Source organism: Mauremys reevesii, linkage group 7 (assembly GCF_016161935.1).
Source record: "Mauremys reevesii isolate NIE-2019 linkage group 7, ASM1616193v1, whole genome shotgun sequence".
In the NCBI taxonomy this organism is placed as follows: Eukaryota; Metazoa; Chordata; order Testudines; family Geoemydidae; genus Mauremys; species Mauremys reevesii.
This window is the reverse complement of record NC_052629.1, coordinates 96,813,442-96,840,335: the sequence shown is the minus strand read 5'-3', so window position 1 is coordinate 96,840,335 and position 26,894 is coordinate 96,813,442. Positions and strand designations below refer to the sequence as shown.

The following is a 26,894-nucleotide window of genomic DNA, read 5'->3' as shown; positions in this document are numbered from 1 at the left end:
TTAAATTTGCACTGATTCGGGGTTTTTTTTAAGCTTCTCAAGTTGGCAAACAGCTTAAAAAACCGTTGATAGCAAAACATTCCCGGCACTGCCGAGCGTGAGGGCGTCGCGAAGCCATGTATTACAACAGCGCAGCCAGCTCTGGGATCCTGGTTCCTGTGTTTTAATTCAAGGTGGGAGAAAGGTTTCCAAGGAGCAGGTTTCCACTTGAAATCAGTGCTTCACCTAAGTCAAAGCAGGGCCCAGCGACGTGGTGATTACAACAATTTCAGTGGAAACATTTCAAAATAAGTTGAATCAAAATGGAGGATTTTGTTTCGGCTTTTTCATTTTGACTTAATTTTTTCCCCATTCATATGAATATATTAATAACACATGAATAGTTTGCATTTATATATATATTTAGTGCTATAGAACATTTACATATTATATATAATGCATACTACAAAATGTAAGTATATATAAATGTAACCTATTCATGTGTTCTAATGGAGTATATTAATGTTATATATGTAATATTCATATATGCTCTAGTCAATGTTTTAGATGACAATGTTTCAATGAGGTCCTTTTGATGTTTCCAAAATGAAAACATTGGAGAATTTTTGTTCTGCTGTAAATTTAGAAATATGACTTTCTTAAACCTCAGAATTTTCCACGGGACAGAAATTCCATTTTCCAATGGGCCGGGTCTTTCTATCTCAAGAGGCAGGGTCATGCATACAGGGACAAGGAACTTCAGCCAGACTTACAGGCTGTGCCCTAGGACACATGGACTCCAGAAAGGACTCAAGGATCCTGGTGGAAACCAGTGGATCATGAGCTCCTGGGGCAATGCAGGGGCCAGGCCCGGTGCAAGGAAGTTTCGCGCCCTAGGCGAAACTTCCACCTTGCGCCCCTCAAGCCCTGTAGCAGCTTCCCGCCCTCCCCTCCGCCCTGAGGCGCCTCCCCCCCCACGGCAGCTCCCTCCCCTGCCCTGAGGCGCCCCCACCCCCGCAGCAGCTCCCCACCCCCTGGCCCAGGGAACCAGGCGGTACCTCCCCACCCCAGCTCACCTCTGCTCCGCGTCCTCCCCGAGCACACTGCACTCACTCTAATTCTCCTCCCAGGCTTGCGGCGCCAAACAGCTGATTGGCGCCGCAAGCCTGGGAGGCGGGAGAAGCGAAGCAGCGACTGTGCGGTGGAACCCCTGGGCTGCCGGCGGTGGCTCAGATTCCCTCTCGCTCCCAGCGCAGTGGCCACTGAAACAGCTTTAAAATTTTTTTTGGGAGCGCCACTTTTTGGAGCCCCCAAATTTTGGCGCCCTAGGCAACCGCCTAGTTGGCCTAAATGGTAGCACCGGCCCTGGCAGGGGCATAGATCTAATGAGAGCCGGGGTGGATCAGCATGGGGCGCCAAGCAGGAGCAGGGAGATGGTGTCACCTCTGTCTGTGGCACTGGAGACTGGGACACTGCGCCCAGCTCTGTGGTGCGCACTTTGAAATATCGCCATGAGAACAATCCAAGGGCTGGGAACACCCGAGAGTTAAGGAACAACATTTATTTAGTTTATCCAAGAGAAGATTAAGAGGTGACATGATCATGATCCATTACCGATGCAGGGAGGAGATTCTAGAGAGCAGACAGCCCCTTAATATTGCAAAGGCAGAACCCAGCCCAACGGCTGGGAGCAGAAGCTGGACAAATTCAAACCAAAAACAAGGTGCCAATTTTTAACTGGGGAGAGAGGCTCACCATTGAACAGCTCGTCCAGGGCCAGGGTGGATTTTCCATCATTTGGTGTTTTTCAGTGGAATTTGGACATCTCTCTAAAAATTCTAGCTCAACCATCAGATCTGTGCTGCATGCAGGAAGGGCTCAGGGGGCCGGGAATTCTCTGGCTTGTGTTATTCACAGAATTTAAGGCCAGAAGGGACCAGCAGATCATCTAATCTGAACCTCCTGTGCAACACAGGGCATTCAATTTGATCCAAACTCCCTTATATTGAGCTCAAAATCTTAGTCCTCAGGAGACTAACCTGTTGTGAGCCCCAGGCAAGGAACAGAACCCCAAGGGGCCCCCCCATTCCTGAGACCCGACATGGCAGGGAATTGCTGAGGTGATCCCTACAGGTGACCTGTGCCCCATGCTGCAGAGGCAGGTGAAAAACCTCTAATGTCCCAACAGGCAGAAATTTCTTCCTGACTCCCAATCTTGTGATCAGCTGGACCCTGAGACCATGAGCAAGATGTGCAGGAGGAGGAGGGCAGACTGGACATGCAGAATGGTCTCGTCTGGTCTTAAAAATAAATAAAATAAAATTCTGTGGTTCTATGAAAAAAAAAAACAACCAACAAATTAAAGTAGCAGCCTGAATGCCATAGCATCTTCCTATCCTACTCCCTTGCCTAGGGGACTAGCACCTGTGAATGTAACAGTCAGAAAAGGCACCCAAGCCAAGAGTTTGTTCTGCTGTTTAGAGACATCATTCAAAGCGCTCTTTAGTGCCGTCGGCATTGTGCTGTATCAGTTTAACAGTCCCCACCCTCAACACACATACACCTCGCCCCCACCGCACCTTTCCTTGCAGCCTCTGAAAGAAAAATCGGAGCTTTTCAACAGCCCAAGGCAAGCAGGATTGTGGCTGAGTTACCCAGCTGGAGGGAGAGGTGAGCTTGGGAGTTCCAATGCTAGCGATCAGCAATGCCATGCCGCATCCCCAGCATGGATCTTGAACTGCAGTCAAATGTGTGGGTTAGATGGAGGAAACTGGTGGGACTCCTAGTAACCAGCCTTTTATCTTTAGTGCTTTAAAGCCAGAAATCCCAACGTGCTTTGCTGAGGAGAGCAATGCCATTTCACTCAGTTTTACGGATGGGGAAACTGAGGCACAGGGAGAAGGGCTGTGCCAACATCACATAGTAGAGGTGAGCAGATTTCCCAAGTCCCTGTCCAGTAGTCTGCACAATACTGCCTCTAAGACACCCACTCAGCCCTCCTACCACTGAGAGTTCTCTTTCCCAATATGCCCCACTTCACCTCTGCTAAGTGCTGAAGGTAGCTCCCCCCACTTCTTGGAGGGCAAAGCCTCAGCCTGCGAGTGGAGGAGCACTCGCCAGACTGTGTATGTCTGCAGCGTTTACTCTAATAAGACGATCACACGCACACACAACATAGCCGCAGCCGCCAGGATTCCCGAGCAGATGCCAAATCCAGCATGGGCTCTTTAGCTAGCTCTGCACTCCAGGCTCAGGGAGCAGATGTGAACTGAAATACATCTATTTGCAGCGGCTCAGCTGCTTTCCAAGCATAATTCTGGGGTTGTCAAGTCCATAGATCCATAGATTTACGGCCAGAAGGGACTCTGGCATCCTGGATAGCACAGGCCAGAGAACGTCACCGAGGTCCTCTTCTATTGAGCCAGTCACTTGTGTTTGATTAAAGCATCTTCCAGACACGATGGATTTGGAGACTCGGAGAGGAGAAGACCCCCCCACCCCTTTCCTTTGGGAGTTTGCGCCACTGGTTAATCGCCAGCACTGCTAAAATGCTGTGCCTGATTTCTCCTTGGAATGTGTCTGGCTTTAACTTCCAGACCAGGGTTCTTGTTTGGCTTCTCTCCATTAGGCTGAAGAACCCTGGGATCTTCTCCCATGAAGGGGAGAAACGTCATCCCTTACTCTTCTTTACGAGAAGTTGAGCAGATGGGGTCTCTCATGCAAAGGCATTTTTTCCAGCCCTCAGATCACTGCGGTGGCTCTTCTCCGCCCCCTCGCCAACATCCCGCTGTCTCACGCACCACTTTTCCGCTCGTCCTGAACTATAGCACAGCAGGGCCAGCGTGTCTGCAATGAACCAGGGCAAGACCCGTGGCTGATGGTTACATCCATAGGCCTGAAGGCCATGCTGATCATCCCAGTGTGACCTCCTGCATACCACAGGCTGGAGAACTCCAGTAGCCATTCCTGCCTCCAGCCCAAAATGGAGTTGAGCTAGCTGCTGGGTAACATTTTTGAAGTCACTTAAGCCCAGATCCTCAAAAGGCACTGAGGTGCTTAACTCCCATTTAAATCAATGCAAGAGGAGCCAGATTCACGGTGGTACTGCACTGTCTTAAGATGCAATAGGCAGCTAATGGCCTTTACGAACATGCTCAGGGTAGGTGCCTGACTCCTCTGGAGAGACAGTGGAAATCATGTGCCTACCTCCCTTAGTCTGTGCAGCGCCCGGCATGAAGTGGGGGCCTTCCCACCCAGACTGATAGGCACAACCTTAATGTAAATTAATCAGCAACAAAGAATCCTGTGGCACCTTATAGACTAACAGACGTTTTGCAGCATGAGCTTTCGTGGGTGAATACCCACTTCTTCGGATGCAAGAGTGCATCCGAAGAAGTGGGTATTCACCCACGAAAGCTCATGCTGCAAAACGTCTGTTAGTCTATAAGGTGCCACAGGATTCTTTGTTGCTTTTACAGATCCAGACTAACACGGCTGCCCCTCTGATACGTAAATTAAACAGTGGATTCCACAGAAAGTGGAAACGTGGAGGAATTGCTAAGGAGGAGCACAAAAGAACAGCACGAACATGTAAGGATAAAAATCAGAAAGGCCAAGGCACAAAATGAGTTATACCCAGCAAGGGACATAAAAGGCTACATGAAGTGGCTCTTTAAATACATTAGGACCAAGAGAAAGATGAAGGAAAGTGCAGGTCCTCTACTTAGCAGATACTCAACCCAAGTAATATTAAAAACAAGGGGGAAGGAACACAAGCCAAAACAGGGAACGAATGGGTTGAAGAATATTTAGAGATATTAGATGTATTCAAGTCAGCAGGGCCTGATCAAATTCATCTAAGGGTACTTAAGGAACTAGCTGAAGCAATTCTCTTCAAGAACTCCTGGAGGACAGGTGAGGTCCCAGAGGACTGTGGAAGGACAAACATCGTATGTAACTTTAAAAAAAGGGAACAAAGAGGACACAAAGAATAATAGACCAGTCAGCCTAACTTTGACGCCTGCAAAGATACTGGAACAGATTATTAAACAATCAATCTGTAAGTACCCCGAGGATAATGGGGTTAGAAGGAATAGCCAGCATTGATTTGTCAAGAACAAATCATGCCAAACCAACCTCATTTCCTTCTTGACAGTGTTACTGGCCTAGTGGATGGGGTGGAAGCAGTCAACGCAATGTATCTTGATTTTAGTAAGGCATTTGACACACTCCCAAGTGACATTCTCATAAACAAACTAAGGAAACGTAGCATAGGCGAAATTACTATAAGGTGGGTGCACAAATGGTTGAAAGACTGTACTCAAAGAATAGTTATCAATGGTTCACTGCCCAACTGGGAGGGCAAAGCTAGTGGGATCCCACAGGGGTCAGTCCTGGTTCTGTTCAATATTTTCATTAATGACTTGGATAATGGAGTGCAGAGTAGGCTTATGTTTGCAGATGACACCAAGCTGGGAGGGGTTGCAAGTGCTTTGGAGGACAGGCTTAGAATTCAAAACAACTTTGACAAATTAGAGACCGGGTCTGAAATTAACAAGATGAAATTCAGTACAGACAAATGCAAAGCACTGCACTTAGGAAGGAAAAAAAATAAATCAAATGCACAGCAACAAAATGGGGACTAACTGGTGAGGCAGTAGTATTGCTGAGAAGGATCCAGAGGTTATACCGGATCACAAATTGAATAGGAGTCAACAATGTGATGCAGGTGCAAAAGACTAATATCATTCTGGGGTGTATTGACAGGAGTGTCGTACGTAAGACCTGGGCGGTAACTGCCCTGCTCAGCTCAGCACTGGTGAGGCCCCCGTTGCAGTACTGTGTCCGGTGCTGGGTGCCACACGTCAGGAAAGATGTGGACCAACCGGTGAGTCCAGAGGAGAGCAACAAAAATGAGAAAAGGTTTAGAAAACCTGACCTGTGAGGAAAAGGAAAAGAAAAAAAGAAAAAAAAAAAGGAGGGGGCAAGGACCTGTTTAGCCCTGAGAAAAGACAACCGAGTGACTGAGGAAGGGCCTGCTAAGAGGATTCCAGTATGTTATGGGCTGCTACAAAGAGGGCAGGGATCAGCAGTTCTCCATGGGCACTCCAGGTAGGACAAGCCATCATAGGCTCAGTCTGCAGCAAGGGAGGAGATTTAGGCCAGATATGAGGAAGAACTTTCGGACTCAAAGGGCAGCTAAGCTCTGGAGTTGGCTTCCCAGGAAGGTTGGACTCCCCGTCATTGGAGGTTTGTAAGAACAGGTTGGACAAACCCCTGCCAGGGATGGTCTAGGTTTACTTGGTTCTGGCGCAGTGCAGGGGCCTGGACTAGATCATCTCTCCAGGCCCCTTCCAGCCCCAGACGTCTGTGATTTTATAAGTGCACAATTGCTCCTTCCAATTTGTTTAGGGTTACAGAGGGACCGAAGCCGTGACAGGAGTCTCTGCTGTTTGAGCTGCCAGGAATAGTCCTGACAGACCTCCCCAACCTGCACCGCACTTAGAGAGTGCTCTCCATCCCAGCTTAAACAGTGTACGGGCCGGATCAGCCTGGCCACCCCCCAGCCCACACCCTGCTCCCACGGAGCGGAGTGCTACTCTGTGCCGTGTCAATTACCCTCTCCGTCCTCCTGCTCGCAGGCGCTAAGCGGCAGCCCAGCCGCCTCGACCCCCTTGGCTCTGTGCAGAAAGGCAGCGGTGAAGCACTGAGGCGAAGGGGAAGCCGGGCAGAATTTCAGCTCAGTAAAGCAGACATGATTGATGGCTCAACTCCCCAACTGCCCCTGCAGCCAAAGGGAGCTCACAGTTGTTCTGCTTTGTGCTTCTATGGGCACAAAGCAAGTAAGGAGCTGGGAGTCCTGAATCCCAGCTCAGCCCTGCTCTAACCCTCTCAACAGGTGAGAAGGGAACCCAGGAGTCCTGGCTCCCAGCCCAGCCCCCATCCACAGGGCCATACTGCCTCCCATGCCAAGAATCTGGAATTCTGCTGAGCCAGCCATGGCCACGTCCAGGGAGGCTGCACTAATGTCTGGCTCTCCAGGGCTCTGATGTGTGGAGCAGCAGAGACCTCCTCAGAGAGTGGCTTAGGTCAGCGGCCAGGGCCCAGCCAACCCCCTCTGAGCTCAATCACCCAGCCTGCAGGAAGGAGGGGGTCACGAGTGAGTGCTGCAAGGGGTGGGGGGTAGAGTAGGGAGGGCTGAGAACACAGTGGGGGTGGCAGGGGCTGGGATAGGGCCCAGAGTCTAATCACACTCACTACCTGCATCTGGACTTCCTGCACTAACCCCTACCCCCACTCTCCTCCCACAATTGGAGAGGAACCCAGGAGTCCTGGCCACCAGCCCTCCTGCTCTGACTAGAGTATAGACCCCAGGAGGCCTGGCCCCCCATACATCCCACCAGAGCTCTGGCAGGGAGTATAGTCTAATGACTACAACAAAGAGGATTTCAGCCAAAATCCTGGATTCTCTTTCTGGCTTGGGGAAGGGAGCAGGGTCCCATGGCTAGAGCAGGGGGCTGGAAGTCAGGAGGACTCCTGGCTTCTGTTCCCAGATCTGTCACTGACCTGCTGTGTGACCTGGGGCAAGTCCCTCCCCATTTAGTACCTGTGTTTCCCTCCCACCCTTTGTCCATGAGATGAGATCTGGAGGACAGGTACAGTCCCTCGCTGTGTCTGTGCAGTGCCTGGCCCAACCGGGCCCTGCTCGTGGGGGGTGGGGGCTGCAGACTTTACTGTAATATTATTTCCTACTCCTAGTTAATAATTAAGAGACAGCTGCAGATGCATGCGTCTCCTCCTTAATCCCCAGGGCTTTTCAATTGGAGCTGGAACCGGCTGTGTGTGAGATGGAACGGAAACTGCTGGCAGATACCAAGCTGGCGGCGCTGCGCTCCGGGCCAAGGACACTGGTCAAGGCAGAAAGCTGGCTAATTTGCCGAGCCAGCCACCCTTAACAGCACAGGCCGATAAGCTGCCCTGTTGCTGCTCAGACCCAGACCCCAGGGAGTCTAAGCCAGCTAGATCACATCCCAAATTCACTCAGATCAGCTCTCATCTCCCCGCCTCGCATCACTTGACCTCAGAGAACAGAATCTAGGAGTCCGGGCTCCCAGCCATCTCTGATCTAACACCCCAGACTACACTCCCCTCCCAGAGTGAGACACGGAACCCAGGAGTCCTGCGTGGAGCACGCTGATGATGCCGTTTTGCACCCAGCAGCAGCGAGAGGGGATGTTAAATTAGCAGAAGTCACGACATCCTGGTGGGTGGCTCACGCTGCTGAGAGAAGAGATGCAAGGGCATTCCAGAGCTAGATGAATCCTGGCACGGAGTGTGGTACTGCAGAAAGACTTCATTCCAGCAAGCCGCCAAGCAAGTGGATGGACGGGTGCCTTGTGCTTAGTGCAAGCAATGCAGCCACGCCTGCCTGAGTCTGCAGAGAGCCTGAGCCAATCGCTCTGAGAGGGGTGGGAATGTGCCCCAGGTGTAACTGATGCAGGAAAGCAGCGTGAATCTGCAGAGAGCCTGACAATGGAAGAAACACTGCAGCGTATGTGGCAATCAGTTGAGAGAGTGAGGGCTGCCCCGTGGTTAGGACAGAGATTGTGCCAGGGTAAGCCCCCTGGCGGGCCGGGCCGGTTTGTTTACTTGCCGCGTCCGCAGGTTTGGCCAATCGTGGTTCCCACTGGCCGCGGTTCGCCATCTCAGGCCAATGGGGGCTGCACGAAGCAGTGCAGCCCAAGGAATGTGCTGGCCGCAGCTTCCGGCAGCCCCCATTGGCCTGGAGCGGGGAACCACGGCCAGTGGGAGCTGTGATCAGCTGAACCTGCAGATGTGGCAAGTAAACAAACTGGCCTGGTGGGCCACAGGCTGCCCATCCCTGGGTTAGGAGCGCTAGCCTGTGTTTTGGGAGATCTTGGTTCAAATAGTTTTTCACACCCATGCACAGCTGGCCAGATGTATTTTGGGGGTGGGGGTGGGGGTAGGGATTTCGCTTTCCTCTGAAGCGTCAGGGATCAGCCACCCCTGGAGGGACACTGGGTGGCATGGGCCGGACTCTGAGCAGGTCCACAGAATCCTCTCTCTAGCTGCCTGGTGAGTGGGTCTTGCCCAGATGCTCAGGGTCCAGCTGGTCATCAGACTGGGGGCTGGGAAGGCATTTCCCCCAAGTCATATTGGCAGTGACCTTGGGGGTTTTCACCTCCCTCTGCAGCATGGAGCGCAGGTCACCTCCTGGGATCAGCTGGGCATGGCTCAGCACAGGGGCCTTGGGAGACAATTTGGTCTCTCCTGTTCCCTGCCTGGGGCTCACAACCGATTAGTCTCCTGATGGCTGAAGTGCTTTGATTTAACTATTGTGTTGGGGCTCAGTACAGGGGGAATTGAACAGCCTGAGATAGACAAGAGGTCAGACTGGGTGATCCCTTCTGGCCTTAAACTATGAAGTTCCCTGCACTGCCACAGCCTGGGAGACTTTGGACCAGCCATCCAGCCTCTCTGGGCCTCAGTTTCCCCATCTGTAAAATGGGGATCATTCACCCTTCCCTATCTCCCACAGTGTGGTGAGGGTAAGTGCCTTTGAGATTGTGAGGTGCTAAGTCATTATGGTAACAGGTGTCCAGGTAAGCACTTAAGGTAGGTTATAAATAAACCGGGCAACTGCTGTGTCAGGCTCCATGGTACAGGGCCCCTTGTTCTAATAAGTGGCTGCATCTGAAAAGCTCTGGGAATCGCTGAAAGCAGGAAATTGAACCCACTGGCCCAGGGAGCAGCTAGCTAGAATCAAAGTGGGAGGCAGCGGTGTGTCCAGAGGAGCAGTCGACCGGGGTGGCTAATGAGGCATGGAAAGCAGTAGACGAGACAGCGTCTGGTCAGAGTGGGATCCCTGAATTGGGTTGGAATTAGATAACGCCACATTCGCCGCACGATGAATCCAACTGCAGGAGCAAAGCGGGAGGTTTAGACACACTCCAGGCTCCCGCTAAGCAGGATCTTGAGTGACAGCTCATTTGGAGACCAAAATGAAGGGAGGCAGCAGACAGAGCACTGGACTTGGAGTCAGGACTCCTGGGTTCTATTCCTACTTCTGCCACTGACCTTTGGCAGGTCCCTTCCCCTCTCCGTACCTCAGTTTCCTCTCTCCTGCTCTTCAGGGCAGGGACTGTCACTCATTGTGTGTCTGTGCAGTGCCTGGCCCAAAGAGACCGTGAACTCAGTCGGGATCCAGACAGCACCCAGCACAAGAGGAGTGCTACCATAACACAAACAATAAACAAATGAGAGAGAATAAGTAGTATAGGTGGCTGGCAAAAAAACCTGGGGTTCCCATCAACTTTTTGTCCTGAATAAGGCTGAAAACTGAAACTTCAAAACATTGCACAAGTGCAATTCCACAACTGTTTGTTGTGGAAACACCAAGACTTTTCCACAGATAGAACATTCTGGTGTTTCCGAAACAAAACATGATGCTGGGGAGCTCGCTAGGCCCCAGCTTCCAAGCTCCCTGCCAGGCAGGTGTATTCTCCAGCTCTTGGTGTCTCCAAATCCGGACTGGTGCCTTTCTGGAAGATGGTTTAGTCCAACACAACTGACTGGGCTCAATACCAGGGGAACTTTGCGGGTCTGTGTCCCACAGGAGGTCAGACAAGATGGTCACGGGTCTCTCCTGGCCTTAAAAAAAATCTATGAGCAACCTGGCTGCAGGGCACTTAATTATTTGTGTTACTGTTCACCAGTCACAGATTGGTTTAAATCTTGGAGTATCAGTTTTGCCTCCAAAATGAGCTACTCCCATTAACTGCTGTAATACTGAATATTATTATACAGACTTTAAACACGTCCCCTTGAATTCATCTCCTTTCTACAGTGAGCAAACTCCATCTAGTCAATCTTCCCTCACAGGAGTTTTACTAGGTCTCTAATGATTCTAGTTGCCACTCTGTGAACCCCCCTGTGATTGTGCGGTCTGGATCGACAAAGCGTGTGCACACCCGGAGAGCCAAGCTATCCCCCTGCTGCCCCTCCCCCAAGGGAATTCCAAGGGTCCCCACCAACACACACACAGCCCTACCCATCCAACCCTGGGGGAAGGGCCTACGCCACTCCTACAAAACAAATTCCCAGCACCCACCATGCCCCTACTGACACCCCCACCATTCCCAGCACACCATGCCCAGGCAAGGATCCTAGCCCCCCGCCTTTCTACTCCCCAGCCCAGTCAAGAGAGCAGAATCGGTGGGGGCTCTCACAGTCCCTCCTCTTCTGCTGCCAGCTGGCGAGGGGAGGTGGGGGGGCGTATCCGTGCCAGACTCTTTTGCAGCGATCCCCAGTTGTTAGTTTGAGTGGCAAGAGCTGTCGCGTCGCTAGGAAGGGAACGGGGAGTCTGAACAGCCAAACGCCCACGCCCGGGGTTTGAATGGAGCAGCCTGTCATACAGACGGAACACAAGTGCTTCTGTTTATCGCCAGCGCCCCAGAGAATCTAGCACAATGCCAGGAAATGCAAACTGCCAAGAAGGAAACTAGCAGGTTGATCTTCACATGCTGAAGCCTCCAACAGCCGGGGATAGAACCCAGGAATCCTGACTCTCTCCTCCCGCCACCCCACGCCCAACTCTAACCCACTAACTCCCACTCCCATCCCAGAGCTGGTTCTCACCACTAGATCCCATCGCTAGCTTCCATGGATCAGACACAGAGGTGGACTTTAGCACATGCTTGCCAGTGGATTAAAATCTGTCTCCAGACTGAGTTTCACGCATAGTACTGAGGACAACACCCCCTTCCACCTCTAACACACACACAGCCACCCCCACTTTCTCCTCCTCCCACATACACCCCCATGCTGCTGGCAGCAGCCGTCACTCAGGGAGAATATTTCCCCCAAAGCTTTTTTAGGAAGGAAAATGAGGTTTCCCACATATAGAGAATTCCCATGGAAAGTTTCCGCCAGCCTTGGAATTGTAGATTTTTCATTAAAAACTGAAAATTGACCAGCAAGGGGCCAGACGCCTTCCAGAGTTTGGAAGTTCTTAGCTGGAAACATTACAGTTCTGGGGAAAGCGTGCTGGACTTTCAGCAGTTTTCAGCCAGAAGTCTCCCCGTTTGGGGCCAAATTGTTTCTTTCCAAATTGTCCAGGTTTGGGCGGAACATTTTCGCTTTTCAACGTCAAGTCAAACTGTTCTCCAACCAAGAGCAGATCTGCGCTCTGCCCTTCCCCAGCAGGGCGCCAAACAGCCTGCTCGGCCCCCGCCCAGGTGTCCTACCTCGATGCGGCCGGTGTCGGGCTGGAAGCCACGGGAGGGGTCCTCGGTGGTGACGCGGCACTGGATGGCACAGCCATTGATGCGGATGCTGTCCTGCCGCAGGCCCAACTCTGCCAGGCTCTTTCCCTCCGCGATGTGGATCTGGGCATGCACCAGGTCCACGCTGCCAAGAGAGCGGAGGAGGAGAGCTTGTGTTAACCTTCATCTGACTACAGCAGCGCCAGTGTCCACCAGAACCAGTCCCAGCAACCCAACCTCCTCCACAGAGCCCAAGTGTCCCTGAATAACCCCCAAATGGGGCCCCTGATCCCCATAGTCTCTTACCTCACGTGGGGCCCCCAGAGTGTCCCACATCACCCACCATAGCCTCTCCTCCTCCAGTGTCCCCCACTGTCCCCACAGAGCTGGGGATCTGCGGGTACATTGATTCTGTTGCCCTTTGGGATCACACAGGGTTTTCTATCCACCAGTTTCAAAGTCATTGGCAAACACAGGCCAGGCTTGGCACCCCCATTATTATACAAAAGGGGAAACTGAGGCACAGAGCAGCAGGACAGTCCCCTCCCTGCTCAGTGCCTCAGTTTCCTCTCCCATCCTTTGTCTATTGCTCTTCAGGGCAAGGACTGTCTCTCACTGCGTGCCCGTGCATTGCACAGCATGACAGCGCCCTGGGTCTGTGCGGTGTCCAGCACAATGCCCCTCTCCCGTGATCTTAGGGCCTCTGGATGTACAGAAATACTACCTACAAGCATGGTACGTTAAGCCTGTGTTTAACTGCTGTGTTGGACAGCAAAGGGATTACTCAAGCAGGTACTTAACTACAAGCTCTTACGGGACCTTTTTGAAAAGGCCGTTAGGAGCCTAAATCCTATTGACTTTCGATAGGGCAAGTAACTCCCATTTAAGCCTTTGAAAGTTGCCCTCGATGTGCTTTGCTGAACTGGGGCCACCAAGCTGGGATTTTAGCCAGTGACTGCGCTTGTGTGATGCACAAGCCAGGCCCAAATCCAGCTTGCAGGCCCCAGCCAGTCCAACTCTGAACACGCCTGAGTGGGAGCACTCAGAAGACAGGGAGCTTTTTACATAGTCCCACAGAGCCAAGTTCAAGCATTCAAAGTCGTAAGTTGGGCCCCCGTGCCTCCGTTTCCCCTCCTGCCCTTTGTCTATTCAGACAGTGAGCCTTGGGGGCAGGCTCTGTCTCTCACCGTGTGTCTGAGCAGAGCCCAGATCTCAGCTAGGGTCTGGACAGCCTCCAGCCTGGCAGGGTCCTGGTGTGTGACCAATAACAGACTCATAATGATAAGGACTGAGGGTTTTACAGCGCCATCCAAGTGACAAGCGAGCCTTCAACGCTCAGTCAATAGGACAAACGCCTGACGAGGGCTCTAACAGACCAGCAGCCCTGCAACACGCACACGTTGTGGGGTGATCGATATTTTATGATCCATGAACTCAAAGCTGGGTTGTAAACGCAGCTGTTTTAAATGCGCCTGCCTGTGACCTAACCCCAGGCAGCTCAGATCTTGCCTTTACATAGACAGAGAGATTCTGAGGGGGGAGGGGAGTCAGGACTCCTGGGTTCTCTTCCCAGCTCTGCGATTAAGGGGTTAGCACATGGGGCTGGGAGTCATGTTTCCCACTAGACTCCACTGGCCTCCCAGAGTCAGGGCTAAAACTAGGGCATCCTGTCTCCCGGCTCTAACCACAGGCTGGGACTGAGGCACCTGGCTATAATAAAGGGGCTATTTTAAAACAGAGCCAGAAACTCCCAGAGTTAAGGCCAGAGGGGACCAGGAGACAGTCTAGGCTGCTCTCCTGTGTAGCACAGGCAGAGTGTCACTCCGTTCCCCTGTATTGAGCCCAGCCACTTGGGTTGCCTAGGCATCTCCCAGCAAGGCAGCCAGTCTGGAGAATCCACCGCTTCCCTTGGGAGTTTGCACCAATGTTTAATCACCCACACTGCTAAAAACTGGTGCCTTGTTTCTAATCTGAACACGTCAGCCGCCCTGAACTCGGGCAGAAACATGAAACGCTTTCGCTCAGCGGAGAGCCACCTTCATGAATAGTGTTAGAGTTGTACCCTGAAACCCCCACCCAGTCACGGCCTCACTGGGCCTGGTGCTCCCCAGACCTACAGCGAGAGACAGTCCTTGGCCCAAAGAGCTCGCAATCTAAACAAGGAGTGGGAGGGGAAACAGAGAGTGACAAAGGGACTTGCCCAAGTTCAGTGGCAGGACACTATACAGGACCCACAAGTCCCGAGACCTAGCCCAAGGCCACCTCTACTATACCACACTGTGTCTGCTGAGTCAGAGGGGTTATCCCAGCAGGCTGGGACCCCAAGGGGCTGCGGGTCAAGACTGAGGGGCACCGGCAGAGCTGTGGGGGAGCCTAGGGCTGGGATAGCAGGGGGCTGTTGGTCGGGATTGAGGGGCACCGGCAGAGCTGTGGGGGAGCCTAGGGCTGGCATAACAGGGGGCTGCGGGCAGGGGCGGCTCTAGCCATTTCGCCGCCCCAAGCAGGGCGGCACGCTGCGGGGGGCGCTCTGGCGGTCGCCGGTCCCGCGGCTCCGGTGGACCTCCTGCAGACGTGCCTGCAGAGGGTCCGCCGGTCCCGCGGCTCCGGTGGACCTCCTGCAGGCACGCCTGTGGGAGGTCCACCGGAGCCACCTGCTGCCCTCCCGGCGACCGGCAGAGCGCCCCCTGCGGCGTGCTGCCCCAAGCACGCGCTTGGCGTGCTGGGGCCTAGAGCCGCCCCTGGCTGCGGGTTCAGACTGAGGGGCAGCGGCAGAGCTGGGGTGTGTGAGTTTGTATGGCAATGGCAGCTCAATGATGTAGCTTTGCCTGTTACCTGCCCCTCCAATCACGTCCCTCATTTTCACGGACAATGGATCCAGTGCTGCTCCCCCCGCCAAATACAGGGTGACTGACAGCACTGTTGCTGGGGTTACCACCCCAGCCGTACAGACAGGCAGAGCAGCTGGGAAACTGATGCCAGGCTTTGAGCCATGGCATGGGGAGCGTGGGAGTCTGGTCTCTTTGGAGCTGGAGGCCGGCGAGCTCTGATTTAAGCAGCTCACACTCTCAGCACGGCCAGGTGCCTGCTCTGCCAACGCAGGGGGCGCTCCATTCCCAGGGGAATCTGGAGAGTGACCATAGCCCCTAATTAACAGCCCCTTGGGGCAATTGCTGACTGCAGGGGATGGGGCAGCAGTGGATATGATGTCCATGGAACGCTATGGGACAATGCCCCCCCATTGCACTGCAAACTGCACCCCTCCCAGCTCTGCCAGTGCCCCTCAACCCTGACCCACAGCCCCCTGCTATCCCAGCCCAGGCTCCACCCCCAGCTCTGCCAGTGCCTCTATGGGGGGGCTGCAGGTCAGGATTGAGGGGCATTAGCAGAGATCATGGGGGTGAGATCAGAGAGCAGAGAGCAGAGATCATCCCAGGCTGGGACTGTAGGGGGCTGTGGGTTGGGATTGAGGGGCACTGGCAGAGTGGCAATCACAGCAATTAATTAACAATTCCACCCTGCTCCTCTAGTCACAGAGAAAGATGGTGCGAATTGCTGCTATTATGGTTTATTAATCATTTTCATTTCTCTTGGCACAGGGCAGTTGCTGTTCCCAGCCTCTGGACCCAGTGCCCACCCTTCAGTCAGGCAAAGCCTGAGGCATCTCAGGAAGATCCAGCTTCAGTTCTCAAAAGGGTGTTTTTAAAATCACATTAGCCTGGGGAACTCATGGCTACTGGATCCCACTGCCATTCACCCTGCTTCCAAATGTAGAAATGAGAGGACAAGGAATGTGCCAGGAAGGTGGCAAATTCAGGAACGATCAACGGGGAATGCTTAATGCTGGTGCCCCTTCATCCCAGGCTGATTGCTGGTAGCCAGGGTCTTGACAGATTATTCCCATTTGGAGAAGAAACAGATGGTCCCGCTTCGCTATTTCTTTGGTGCCATCCTGTTCATTTTCTAAGCATACAGAGAAAGTTTTGTTCCTTGAGCACAGGAGGAACAAAGAGCTGGCAGTTGCCTTGGTCTGAAATCCCTGCACAAGTCTCCAGCAAGTCCTGTGCCCAAGAAGCCCTGTCTCTCACTTAGGGTCACTCTTGTGACTGCCTTGCTCACTATTTGGCGTTCCCATCCAGACGCAGCTGCAACCATTCAGCACCACAGCCCCAGAACCGGCAATCAGGAAACCCCTGAGACTACACAATTTTGCTTCTGATCAGCCTTGCCCCATGGAGCACTGCCTTAGACTTCTCCAGCTCTCTCACTTCAAAGAGGAGATTAATTGCTCTTCTTTCCATTTAGCCTGAAAGGCGCTTAGCACACCTATCAGCTGTAACCAGACCTATAAATCAAAGGCCTCCTGGATGGCAGCTATTATCACCTTCCAGTGTAAGGACACACCACCAAACCGGCTTGGGGAACTCCTCACTACAAGATCCCTCTGCTATTCACCCTGCCTCAAAATGCTAGAACAAGGGAGACCATGGCAGGGGCGCTGGAATAATGTGTATAGTGGGGATGCTGAGAGCCACTGAACCAAACTGTAACCCTGAATATGATGGAAACCACTTCAAGCCAAGGGGTGCTGCTGCACCCCCAGTTCCTCTAGTTCTAGCACCTCTGGACCATGGCCCACAGCACTGTCTGATCATTGCTTTGTGCTCCTCCACCTAGAGCTTCTTGTCTTACACTTAGCCCAGAAGCTCTTTGAGACTGGGACCATCTTTCCATGCTGGGTCTGTACAGCACCTAGCACCGTGGCTCTATGAGGCGTAATACAAATAAGAAGTAAGTGGCTGAGCTTACACCGAACTCAACAGCACATCTCGGTCTGTCACGCCATAACTTGAACACTGCCTCTGAGCCATTCCCATCCTTCAGGGAAGGCCCTAGGAGCAGTGGCCAGGACCCTTTGGTACCCTGGGGCTGTGCTGGCCCCGGTTGGGAGATGTGAAGGCCCTGACAGCCCTTCAGCACAGCCCCAGGGTACAAGCCTGACCATTCCAGAGCCCAGCACTTCCACCTCAGCTTCCCCATCACGCTCTTCAGCCTACTTCCCCCGCAGAGGTAACCCAGCCCTGCAGCTGAACCGCTCCAGGGAGCTCAGCCCTGCAGCCAGCTCTAAGACAAGAGAGCCTCCAGCCCTCCTCCTTTCAGGCAGGGCCCAGCAGCAACCATCTGTCCTGCTGTCCAGCCACCTGGGCTCCCAACAACCAGGGCCAGCTCTACCCACCTACCATTGCAGCAGCCTCAGCCAGCTCCTCACCCCCAGAGAGAAGCAGCCCATCTGCTTTCCTCCCCAGTGCTGGGCTCTCCCCGGCTTCAGTCCAGCCCTCTGCACAGGTGTAGCAGGGCCAGGCTGGCTCACCCTTAAAGGGGCAGGTCGTCCTGTTACACCCAGCTTCAAGCACCTCTGCTGTTGTCTGTGGATCAAACAGCTGGCTGCTGGCACCAATTCAGGCATCCCAGCAGAACACTCCCCCATTTCATCTCTGCCCACCCTCCCAACAGAGTGTAACATGGTGACACCCAGAGGGGAGGGGAAGGCCACACAGCCCCTGGCCTGGGGGACAGACTGGGGGGGCTCTGCCTTGGGGGAAGGAGGATTGCAGGCATGCAGAGCCCTGGTGTGGGGGGCAGAATGGGGTGGGGGCTGCCATGAGGGAAGGAGTGTGGGCATGCTCAGCCCTGGTGGGGGTGCAGATTGGGGGGGTCCTACCATGGGGGAAGGAGGATTGCACGCATGCAGAGCCCTGGCATGGGAGGGAATGGTGGGTCATTCCAAGCTCTTACCATGGGCAAAAATAGGGGACCCTGGAATGGGAGAATGGAAGAAGGGGAGGCAGACCCCAGCCATGGGGGAGGAGAATGGGGACCGTGGAATGGGGGAGGGGAGCCCACACAGGGCCCCTCCCATGGGGAGAAGGTAGGAATAGGGGACACATAGAGCCCCTGGCAGGGGAGAGACTGGAGGAAGTTGCAGGGACCCCTTGCAATAGAGGGGGCTGGGCAGGTGGCACCCAGGGAGCAGTGTGGGGAATGGAGGGATGCCAGGGGCCCTGGTGGGGACAGAGCACTCAACCAACAGAAGCTATGAAGCGTGTGACCCGCTAGTAGCAATTCTCATTAGTAACAGGGACAGCAAGCGAAGCGGGAAGGCAGCACATTCCAAAGTGACCTACAGGAAACGCTTCATTCGCAGCCCAGCCTTAGACTGGGGTACACGCTCCCACGAGACCCGGCTGCTCATCCCCCAGTCACATGATGTAAGAACAAGGGGCAGCCAGCAAAAGGTGGCAAATTCAGAAGTGAGCAGCGTTACTCTGGGGAACTCCCCGCCACAAGACACAGTTGAGATGAAGAGCTGAGCAGGATTCCACAAGGGGACTGAACTTCTGTATGAAGAAGGGGACTATCTGGAGTGAAACTAGTAGGAGTTTAAAGACCCATCAGGAGCTTTGGGTTTGGTTTAACCCTATTCTGCTCCAAAGCTTAAGGCAACTGCTTACCTAGGGGTCCCTCACCCAGCACTGAGATGCAGCTGCCTCTGGGGTGGGGCACTAGGACTGTTTAATATACAGGGATCCCTTGCCCAGCGCTGAGATGCAAACGTCTCTGGGGTGGGGCATGGGGACTGTTTATACAGGGGTCCCTCACCCAGTGCTGAGATTCATCTGCCTCTGAGGTGGGGTACATGGACTGTTTATACAGGGAGCTCTTGCCAGGCACCGAGATGCAGCCGTCTCTGGGGTGGGGCATGTGGGTTGTTTACACAAGGATCCCTCATTGGGCACTGATATGCACACTCAAATGAGACTATGCAACACTATTGTCCTCCCAACATTACCGTATGTCTTGGAACTATGACAGATGGTGAAAGTGCATGGCAGGAAGCTGAATGCATTTCACCAGCTTGGTTTGAGAAGAATGTTGGGAACCGATTGGCGAGATCGTGTAACTAATGCGGGAGTCCTGTGCCACCCAGCCAGCACAGTGGGGACTCAGTAATTGGGCAGAGTTGGCTATGGTGGTTTGGCTGCTGCCCCATGGCAGAAGCACGAGGTACGTCTTGGACTGGATTCCGGCTGTAGGAACGAGAAGGAGTTGAGGACAAGGACAATAGAGAAGGATGCTGCCATCGTGAAGACAACTTACGATGGAGTCAAACACCTTGGTCTGGACAAACGGCTGTGGGGAAATGGGTTGTGCCAGTAGGCACAGGAGACTCTACGGGTATGTCTACACTACAGTGCGACACCGTGACTGGCCCAGCCAGCTGACTCAGGCTCGCAGGGCTCAGGCTAAGGGGCTGTTTAACTGCACTGTAAACATTCAGGCTCGGGCTACAGCACGGACTCTAGGACCCTGTGAAGTGGGAGAGTCCCGGCTACTGCCTGAGCCCAAATGTCTACACTGCAACTAAAGAGCCCGTTAGCCCAAGCCCGAGTTGGCTGGCACAGGCTAGCTGGGGGGTTTAATTGCAGTGTAGACTTACTCTCAGTCTAAGTAAGACTCAGACACCTCTGGGGTGGAGCACAGGGGCTGTTTATACAAGGACCTGGCATTGAGATGTGACCACTACAGGGGGTGGGGTAGCTGTTTATAGAAGAAATTTTGTAGGAATTTTTCCCTAGAGGCCAGTTATTCTATCGCTCCCCATTAGGGGGTGTCTTGCACCTTCCCCTAACAAAGCTGGTGCTAGCTGCTGTTGGCTAGATGGGTTCCCTGAATCACATTCCACTGTTTCCCCCCCACACACACACACAAGGGAAACTATATCTGTTGACCAGATGGGGAAACTGAGGCAAAGAAAGGCTACAGGATTTGTCCAACATCAGTAGGAGAGCTGAGAAGAGAGCACAGGAGTCCTTACTCCCAGCTCCCCCTGCTCTAACCACTAGACACCACTCTCCTCCCAGAGGTAGGATAGAACCCAGGTGGCCTTAATCCCAGTCCTACCAGCTTGCTGTCTGTGATGGATTTCCAACTATGCTGCGGAAAGACGGATTGCTCTGATGGGGGCAGGGGGCTCCGGCTGAAAGGTGCTAGAGAAATCTTAGCTTCATGGAAGGAGCCAGGTCCATTGTCCCGCCATGAATAAATGCCCATCACATTGTGTTATCTCCCAAAGACAGGCGGCTGCCCTGCACAATGCCAACAACAAAGCCGCCTGGCTGCTGTAGCTGAGGTGGGGCCATCTACAGGAGCATGGAGCAGACACAGGTTAATGCTGCCCTGCAATCACACAATGTCCAGTGCAGGAAGTGGAGGGGGGGCAGATACCAAGCTATATAGGGCTTTTGGGCTGATCTGGGTGAGGGGCATAGTGGGCTGAGATGCAGCTGCCTCTGGGGTATGGCCTGAGAGCTGTTTATACAGGACTCCCTCTTCTGGCACCGAAATGTAGCCATTCTGAGGTGGAGCTGGGGGTGTGTGTGATTATATAGGGACCTCTTATTATTTTGGGGAAGTTCTATGGCCTGTGTTATACAAGAGGTCAGACTACGTGCAATCTATGAATCCCTCACCCAGTGCTCAGATGCAGCTACCTCTGGGGTGGGGCAGGGGGGCTGTTTATACAGGGATCCCTCGCCTGGTGCTGAACTGCACCCACCTCTGGGGTGGAGTGTGGGGGCCGCTTATAAAATTACAGCTGTTGCAGGAAGAGGTGGCAGGAGATGGCTGCCAGCACTGGGTAATTCAGCAGCCTATGTCAAAGTGCTTTACAGCTGCAATTAAGGCTCACAGCCCCCTAGGGAGGCTGGGAATGGCTGAGAGCCCCCCACCCTCAGCAGGACACAGAGGTGAAGTGACTAGCCCAAGGTGACCTGGTAGAGCTGGAATTAAAATGAGTTAGTGCCAGCGTGCCACATCCCCTGCCTCTAGCCAGCCCCCCTGCAGAGAGAACAGGAGGGGGAAGGCCTTCGCAGGAGCAGCAGGGTCTGGTGGCTACAACTTTGAAGTGGGAGCCAGGACTCCTGGGTCTGGTGGCTAGAACTTTGAAGTAGGAGCCAGGACTCCTGGGTTCTGTACCTGGTCTGGGTGGGAAGTGGGGTCTAGTGTTTCAAAGGAGTTGGAAGCTAGGTTCTTTCCCCAGCTTTGGGAGGGGAGTCAAGTCTACTGGTTGGGGGGAGCTGGGATGCAGGATGCCTGGGTTCTATCCTCATCTCGAGGGCAGTGAGGTCTAGTGCTCAGAGGCCTGGGAGCCAGGACTCCTGGGTTCTAGCCTAGCTCTGGGAGGGGAGTGGTTCCCAATGGTTAGAGCAGGGTGTACTTGAACGGCACAAAGGGGCTTTTATATAATGGGGAAGTCCACTGTGCATGAATGCCATGTCTTCTCTCTGGGCCCTGCTCTCATCCCTTATCAGTGGTTCCCTGACAAGGCTATTTAGCCTCTTCTCCTCTTGACAAATTGGTTCCGAGCCAGATTTATTTATTTTATGCAGGCCCAACAGTCCTTAGATTGCTGTTTGGGCCTTTTAACGCAGTGATTAATTGGGAAAGGTTGGAGTTTTTTATGTTCATTAAAGGTTACAGGATAAATATGCAAATATCTCAATTTAAAGAGCTAAGCGCATCGTAAAAGCAGCCTGCACACTGGCCCCAGCGTGGCTATAAATCTAGCTACATATTAGCAAAATAAATATAAACTAGGTCTCCTATTAAAGAAGCCTTGAAAGGTGGGTTGTTTGAACACTGACAGGAGGATTCAAAAGCTCTTTACAGGGTAAATCCGCTGTCATCTAGCTTGGTTTTTATCTGCAGCCGTCGCTATAGTATGGGAACCTTGCAACCACAAATGGATTTATTTGTATTGCAGTAATGGGTAACTGAGCTGGGGGGGCCCATTGTGCTGGATCAGGGCCCCAATTGTTTTGGGTGCTGCACATATTCCTGCTGCGCCCGGTGCTGCACAGACACACAAGAAAAGACAGTCCCTGTCCCAAAGACCTCGAAGTCTAAACAGACAAAGGGCTGGAGGGGAAACTGAGGCAGAGAAAAGAGAAGAGACTTAACCCAGGCCAGAGGCAGAACAAGGAATCAGAACCCAGGAGTCCTGACTCCCACTCCAGTGGCCTCGCCTCTAAACCAGACCTCTTTATATAACCTCACACTGCCCCCTGAGGTGAAAGGAAATGTGATCCCCATTTTACAAATGAGGAAACTGAGGCACAGAGTGAGGAAGGTCATGCAAGAGAGCCAGGAATTGACCCCAGATCTCCAGGGTCCCAGCGGGGTGCTGTAACCCCAGCCTGAAAGTTGGCTTAGCAAACAGCCTGGAGTTTCTTGGGAGTCTTGGGTCTGGCCAGCCTGCCAGGTCTTTGCAATGGTAAATGCTCTGACGTTATAAACTGGGCTGTGAACCTGTTCTGAGGATAATTATAGTGATCAGAGGAAACAATTACAATTGTTACAGCAGGAGACAGCAGGTGGCGCTATTTCTGGCAACATCCAAGTTGTGTCAGTGAGAGAGAAGCAGGAGGTCTAGTGGATAGCACAGGAGCAGTGGGGACTGAAGTATGATCCGAACTTGGGACAGCCAGCAGAAAATCTTCCCAGCTTCCGCTCCCATCGCTTCTAGCTCTAAAAACAGACTCTTGGCAGCATCTCCTCCCTGCCTGAGGGCAAACTGGCCTTTAATGTGGATAAATACAAGGTTTCCGGTGTCAGATCTTGGGCGATCAAGGCTACAGGAGTTGACATCGACTAAGCCCAGCCAAAAGCAACATGCGCAGCTTGAGGTTCTGCGGCAGTTTGCAACAGACAAGAGGTTTGTAGAGAACAGAGAGCCCTGTTGGGACAGTGCGAGTCAAAGGAAGAGCTGCAGTGGATGATGTGTCGTTTCAGCAAAGGACCTTGAGATTCGGCAAAGGCTTTAATATAGCGTTGCGTGTTCGTGTGATAAATATTTTATACGGCACCCGCCGGAGTGACAGCAAGGCCTGTGGTAAGAGAAATCAGACAGGCTGCCAGCCAGTCACACAAATCAAACAGTGCTCCGACATCCTCATTGCATGTTATGAGGAGGATTACGGTAGATTCTACAGACCCCAACCAAGGGTGGGGCCTCTGCTGTGCCGGGTGCTGCACAGACAGTGAAAGACTGCGCCAAGGAGCTTCCAATGGAAATATACAAAGGGGGGGAGGGGAAACCAAGGCACAGAGAAGGGAAGGGACTTGCCGAGGGTCACCCAGCAGGTCAATGGCAGAGCCCAGGAGGTTCTGATTGCCAGTGTACTCCTTGTTCTAACCACTGAAGCCTACTCTCTCCCTGGCACTAGGAATAGAGCCTAGATGTCCTGACTCCCAGTCCGCCCCACTCTGACCACTACACCCACATTTCCATCCCAGAGCGGAGGATAGAACCCAGGAATCCTGGCTCCCAGCCCCACCCCCACCTGCTTTAACAAGCAAAGTACATTGCCTCTATGATGCAGCAAGGAACTAAACACGAACCGCACGTTTAGAAAGAATCGTTCTAGGGGAAGGTCGTAAACATACTTGCTTTTTGTGTATTTTTATGGCGTATTGATCTCAAGGGAGAGTAATTTGTCTGGCGTGTGCCAAAGCATGCAAGCAATTATACAGCTCAGACTCCTCCTCAGCCAGCTCCCTGGAGCTGAGGTGATAGCGAGGGATCTCAGTGGAAATGCCAGCATATGTAGCTAGCTCCAGGCACTGACACATATGGGGATCATATGCAGAGTTTATTACATGTGCATGCAGTGTATATTTAACAGGCATGCAACATATTATATTTGTATGCCACATATTACGCTTGTACACATGACATTAAACAGGCACCCTGCATATTACATATGCATGTAATATATGTTATATTTGCATGCAGTAAATATATATACTATACTACATGCAGTATATTAAATAAGCACAAAAGATATTACATCTGCATGCAGAAAATTACCTGTGCATACAGTAAACTACCGGTGCATGTAGCACTGCATATTTGCATGCAGTAAATACCTAACTGTGTGAGGTATATTACATATACCTGCAGCATATATATGGGCATGAAGCATACTACACATGCATGTACTGTGTTTGTACGCAGCATGTTACATATGTATACAGTATATTTAACAGGCACTCAAAATATGTACACAATGTATATATCTGTGTGCAATATATTGCATATGCACACAGGATATTAACTATCCAAACAGTACATTATATTTTGATGCACTATATCACTGGTTCTCAAACTTTAGTACTGGGGGACCCCTTTCACACAGCAAGCCTCTGAGTGCGACCCCCTTCCCTTATAAATTAAAAAAACTTTTTTATATTTAACACAATTATAAATGCTGGAGGCGAAGTGGGGTTTAGGATGGAGGCTGACAGCTCACGACCCCCCAAGTAATAACCTCACTACCCCCTGAAGGGTCTCGACCCCCAGTTTGAGAACCCCTGCACTATATTAAATAAACACATAGTATATTAGATCTGCATGCTGCATATATATGAGCATGCAGTATATTGCAGTACGAACACAGTGTGTGTGTGTGTGTGTGTGTGTGTGTGTGTGTAGGTATGCAATCTATTACATTAGCACATAGTATATTACATATGCATACTGTATATTATATTTGCATGCAGTATATATATATATCTTGGCATGTGGTAAATGACTTTTGCAGGCAGCATATTAGATTTGGAAGCGGCTTATATATGCATGCAGTATATTGCAATATGCACCTATTGCACAGTACACCTAGAATGGCATGCAGTCAATCACATTTGCACTGCAGCCGCCCTATGGATTTTCAGTGGCACCAGATCTGTTTGCTTCTGGATTTCCTGCCACCTCAAATTAGATTCCCCCCAAGAAATGAGGCAAAATTATCTGCTAACGCTGCAGCGACCCAGCCAGGTGCAAGGTGGCCGGCAGTGTTGGATGGCTGGGCCGGATAATGAACACAGTACATTCTGTGTGTCTGGCCCTGACCTCAGAACCTAGCAGTTAAGCCTGAGCAACCTTTGTTGTTAAGGAGAGACCGATTCGTTTGCACCAGCGCTGGAGAATTAGGAAGAGCAGATGGAAACTTTCCAAGGGCACAGTTGGGAAAGGAGAGAGAGGATCCTACCTGTGCGCCCGCAAAAACAAACGCACACAACACCTACCAGCTGCCCAATTCTCTCCAGCAGGGGGCAGCGCCCCCCCCAATCCCCAGTACTATCTAAGAACATGGGAACTGTTGTGCAGGATCAGACCAATGAGCCCATCTAACCTGGTATCTGACCCCCCTGTAACCCAATCCCTGCTGGGTTGGATCAGATCTAGGGGGCCATCCAGCCCAGTATCCCTCCCCCGCCACCCCCAGATCAGACCAATGTGCCCATCTAGCCCAGTCTTGGGTCTTTGACAAAGGCTGTCCCCAGAAGTTTCAGAAGGGTCAGAAAACCTCAGAACCTGTTGATACCAGGACCCTGACTCTGCTGGCAGCCAGCAAGGAGTGGGCCTCAGACCTGAAGAGAACTGCTTTGACTTTACGCACTGCTGCCATCTAACAGTCCCTGCCTGGCCCCAGTTCCAGCCATGTGCCAGCACCTTGCCATCGGGCAATGCACCAACCCTTGTGTGGTGGGGAAGCACCATTATCCTCAGCGTACAAAGGGGGAAACAGACACAGAGACTAAGTGACTTGCCTGAGGTCTGTGGCAGAGCAGGGAAGAGACCCCAAGGGTCCTGGCTCCCAGGTCCTCTGCTCTAATCCACCCCCTCTATGCCCCTCCCAGAGCCAGCTGACTCCCAGCAATTCCTGCTCTAACCACTAGAGATCACTCCTTTCCCACAGTTGGAAATAGAATCTCAGAGTCCTGACCCCCACAGCCTTCTGCTCTAACCACTAGACCTCACGTCTCTGCCAGAGCCAGCAATAGAACCCAGGAGCCCTCACCCAGGAGTGGGGTCTAATGGGTTAGAGCAGGGGGGGCTGGGAGCCAGGACTCCTGGGTTCTCTCCCCAGCTCTGGGACAGGAGCAGAGTTTGGTGATTAGAGGAGGTGACAGGGTCCATGTAAAAAAAATCACCAAGAAGCCCCCCCAGCCACCCAAGCCAGAGGTAACCTTCCTGCTTCCCACCCCCTCTCGCGGACAATCGAAGCAAAGAGAAAAGTGAGGCAGGCTCCCCAGCCCAGGAGATCAGCCTGGATTCTCAGAGTGGGGCTGCCCACCCAATTCAGGAAGAAAACCAGACTGAGAAATAAAAGCAAGAAGGAGGTGGGAGAGTGTCTCTAACTGCAAGCAGCAGTGCCCACCACTGCACAATGGAGAGCCGGACGCACGCGAGGGCGGAGGAAGAGAGAACCAATTTCAAGAGCATTACATGGCTATTTTTAGACACGGCTCTACCGGCCTGTAATACAGGGTGGGGTGGCTAGGGGAGCAGGAGCAGCAATGGGACATGACTGGGGGTCTCTCATTATTATCTACAGCTAGATCCCCCTCCCACCCTCCCGAAGGGCTAGGAGAAAAGTGGCTTGGCCACAGCATTCATATTTATTATCACGGTGTCTATTGCAGTGACATGCCAGGTGCTGCACACACCCTGATCAAGACTGGGGCCCACAGTAGTGCAAACACCCAGTGAGAGGCAGTTTCTGGCCCAAT

At 52.5% G+C, this 26,894-nt stretch overlaps 1 protein-coding gene across 14 annotated transcripts in view; it reads right to left on the bottom strand.

The window, feature by feature from the left end:
• PC (pyruvate carboxylase) overlaps nt 1–26,894 on the bottom strand; it is a 235,843-nt gene that overhangs the window by 71,119 nt on the left and 137,830 nt on the right. For all 14 annotated transcript variants that reach the window (XM_039547629.1, XM_039547632.1, XM_039547631.1 and 11 more), the window contains one exon: nt 12,246–12,408. In XM_039547629.1, coding sequence (XP_039403563.1) covers nt 12,246–12,408 — 163 coding nt within the window. The remainder of the gene's footprint in view (nt 1–12,245; nt 12,409–26,894) is intronic.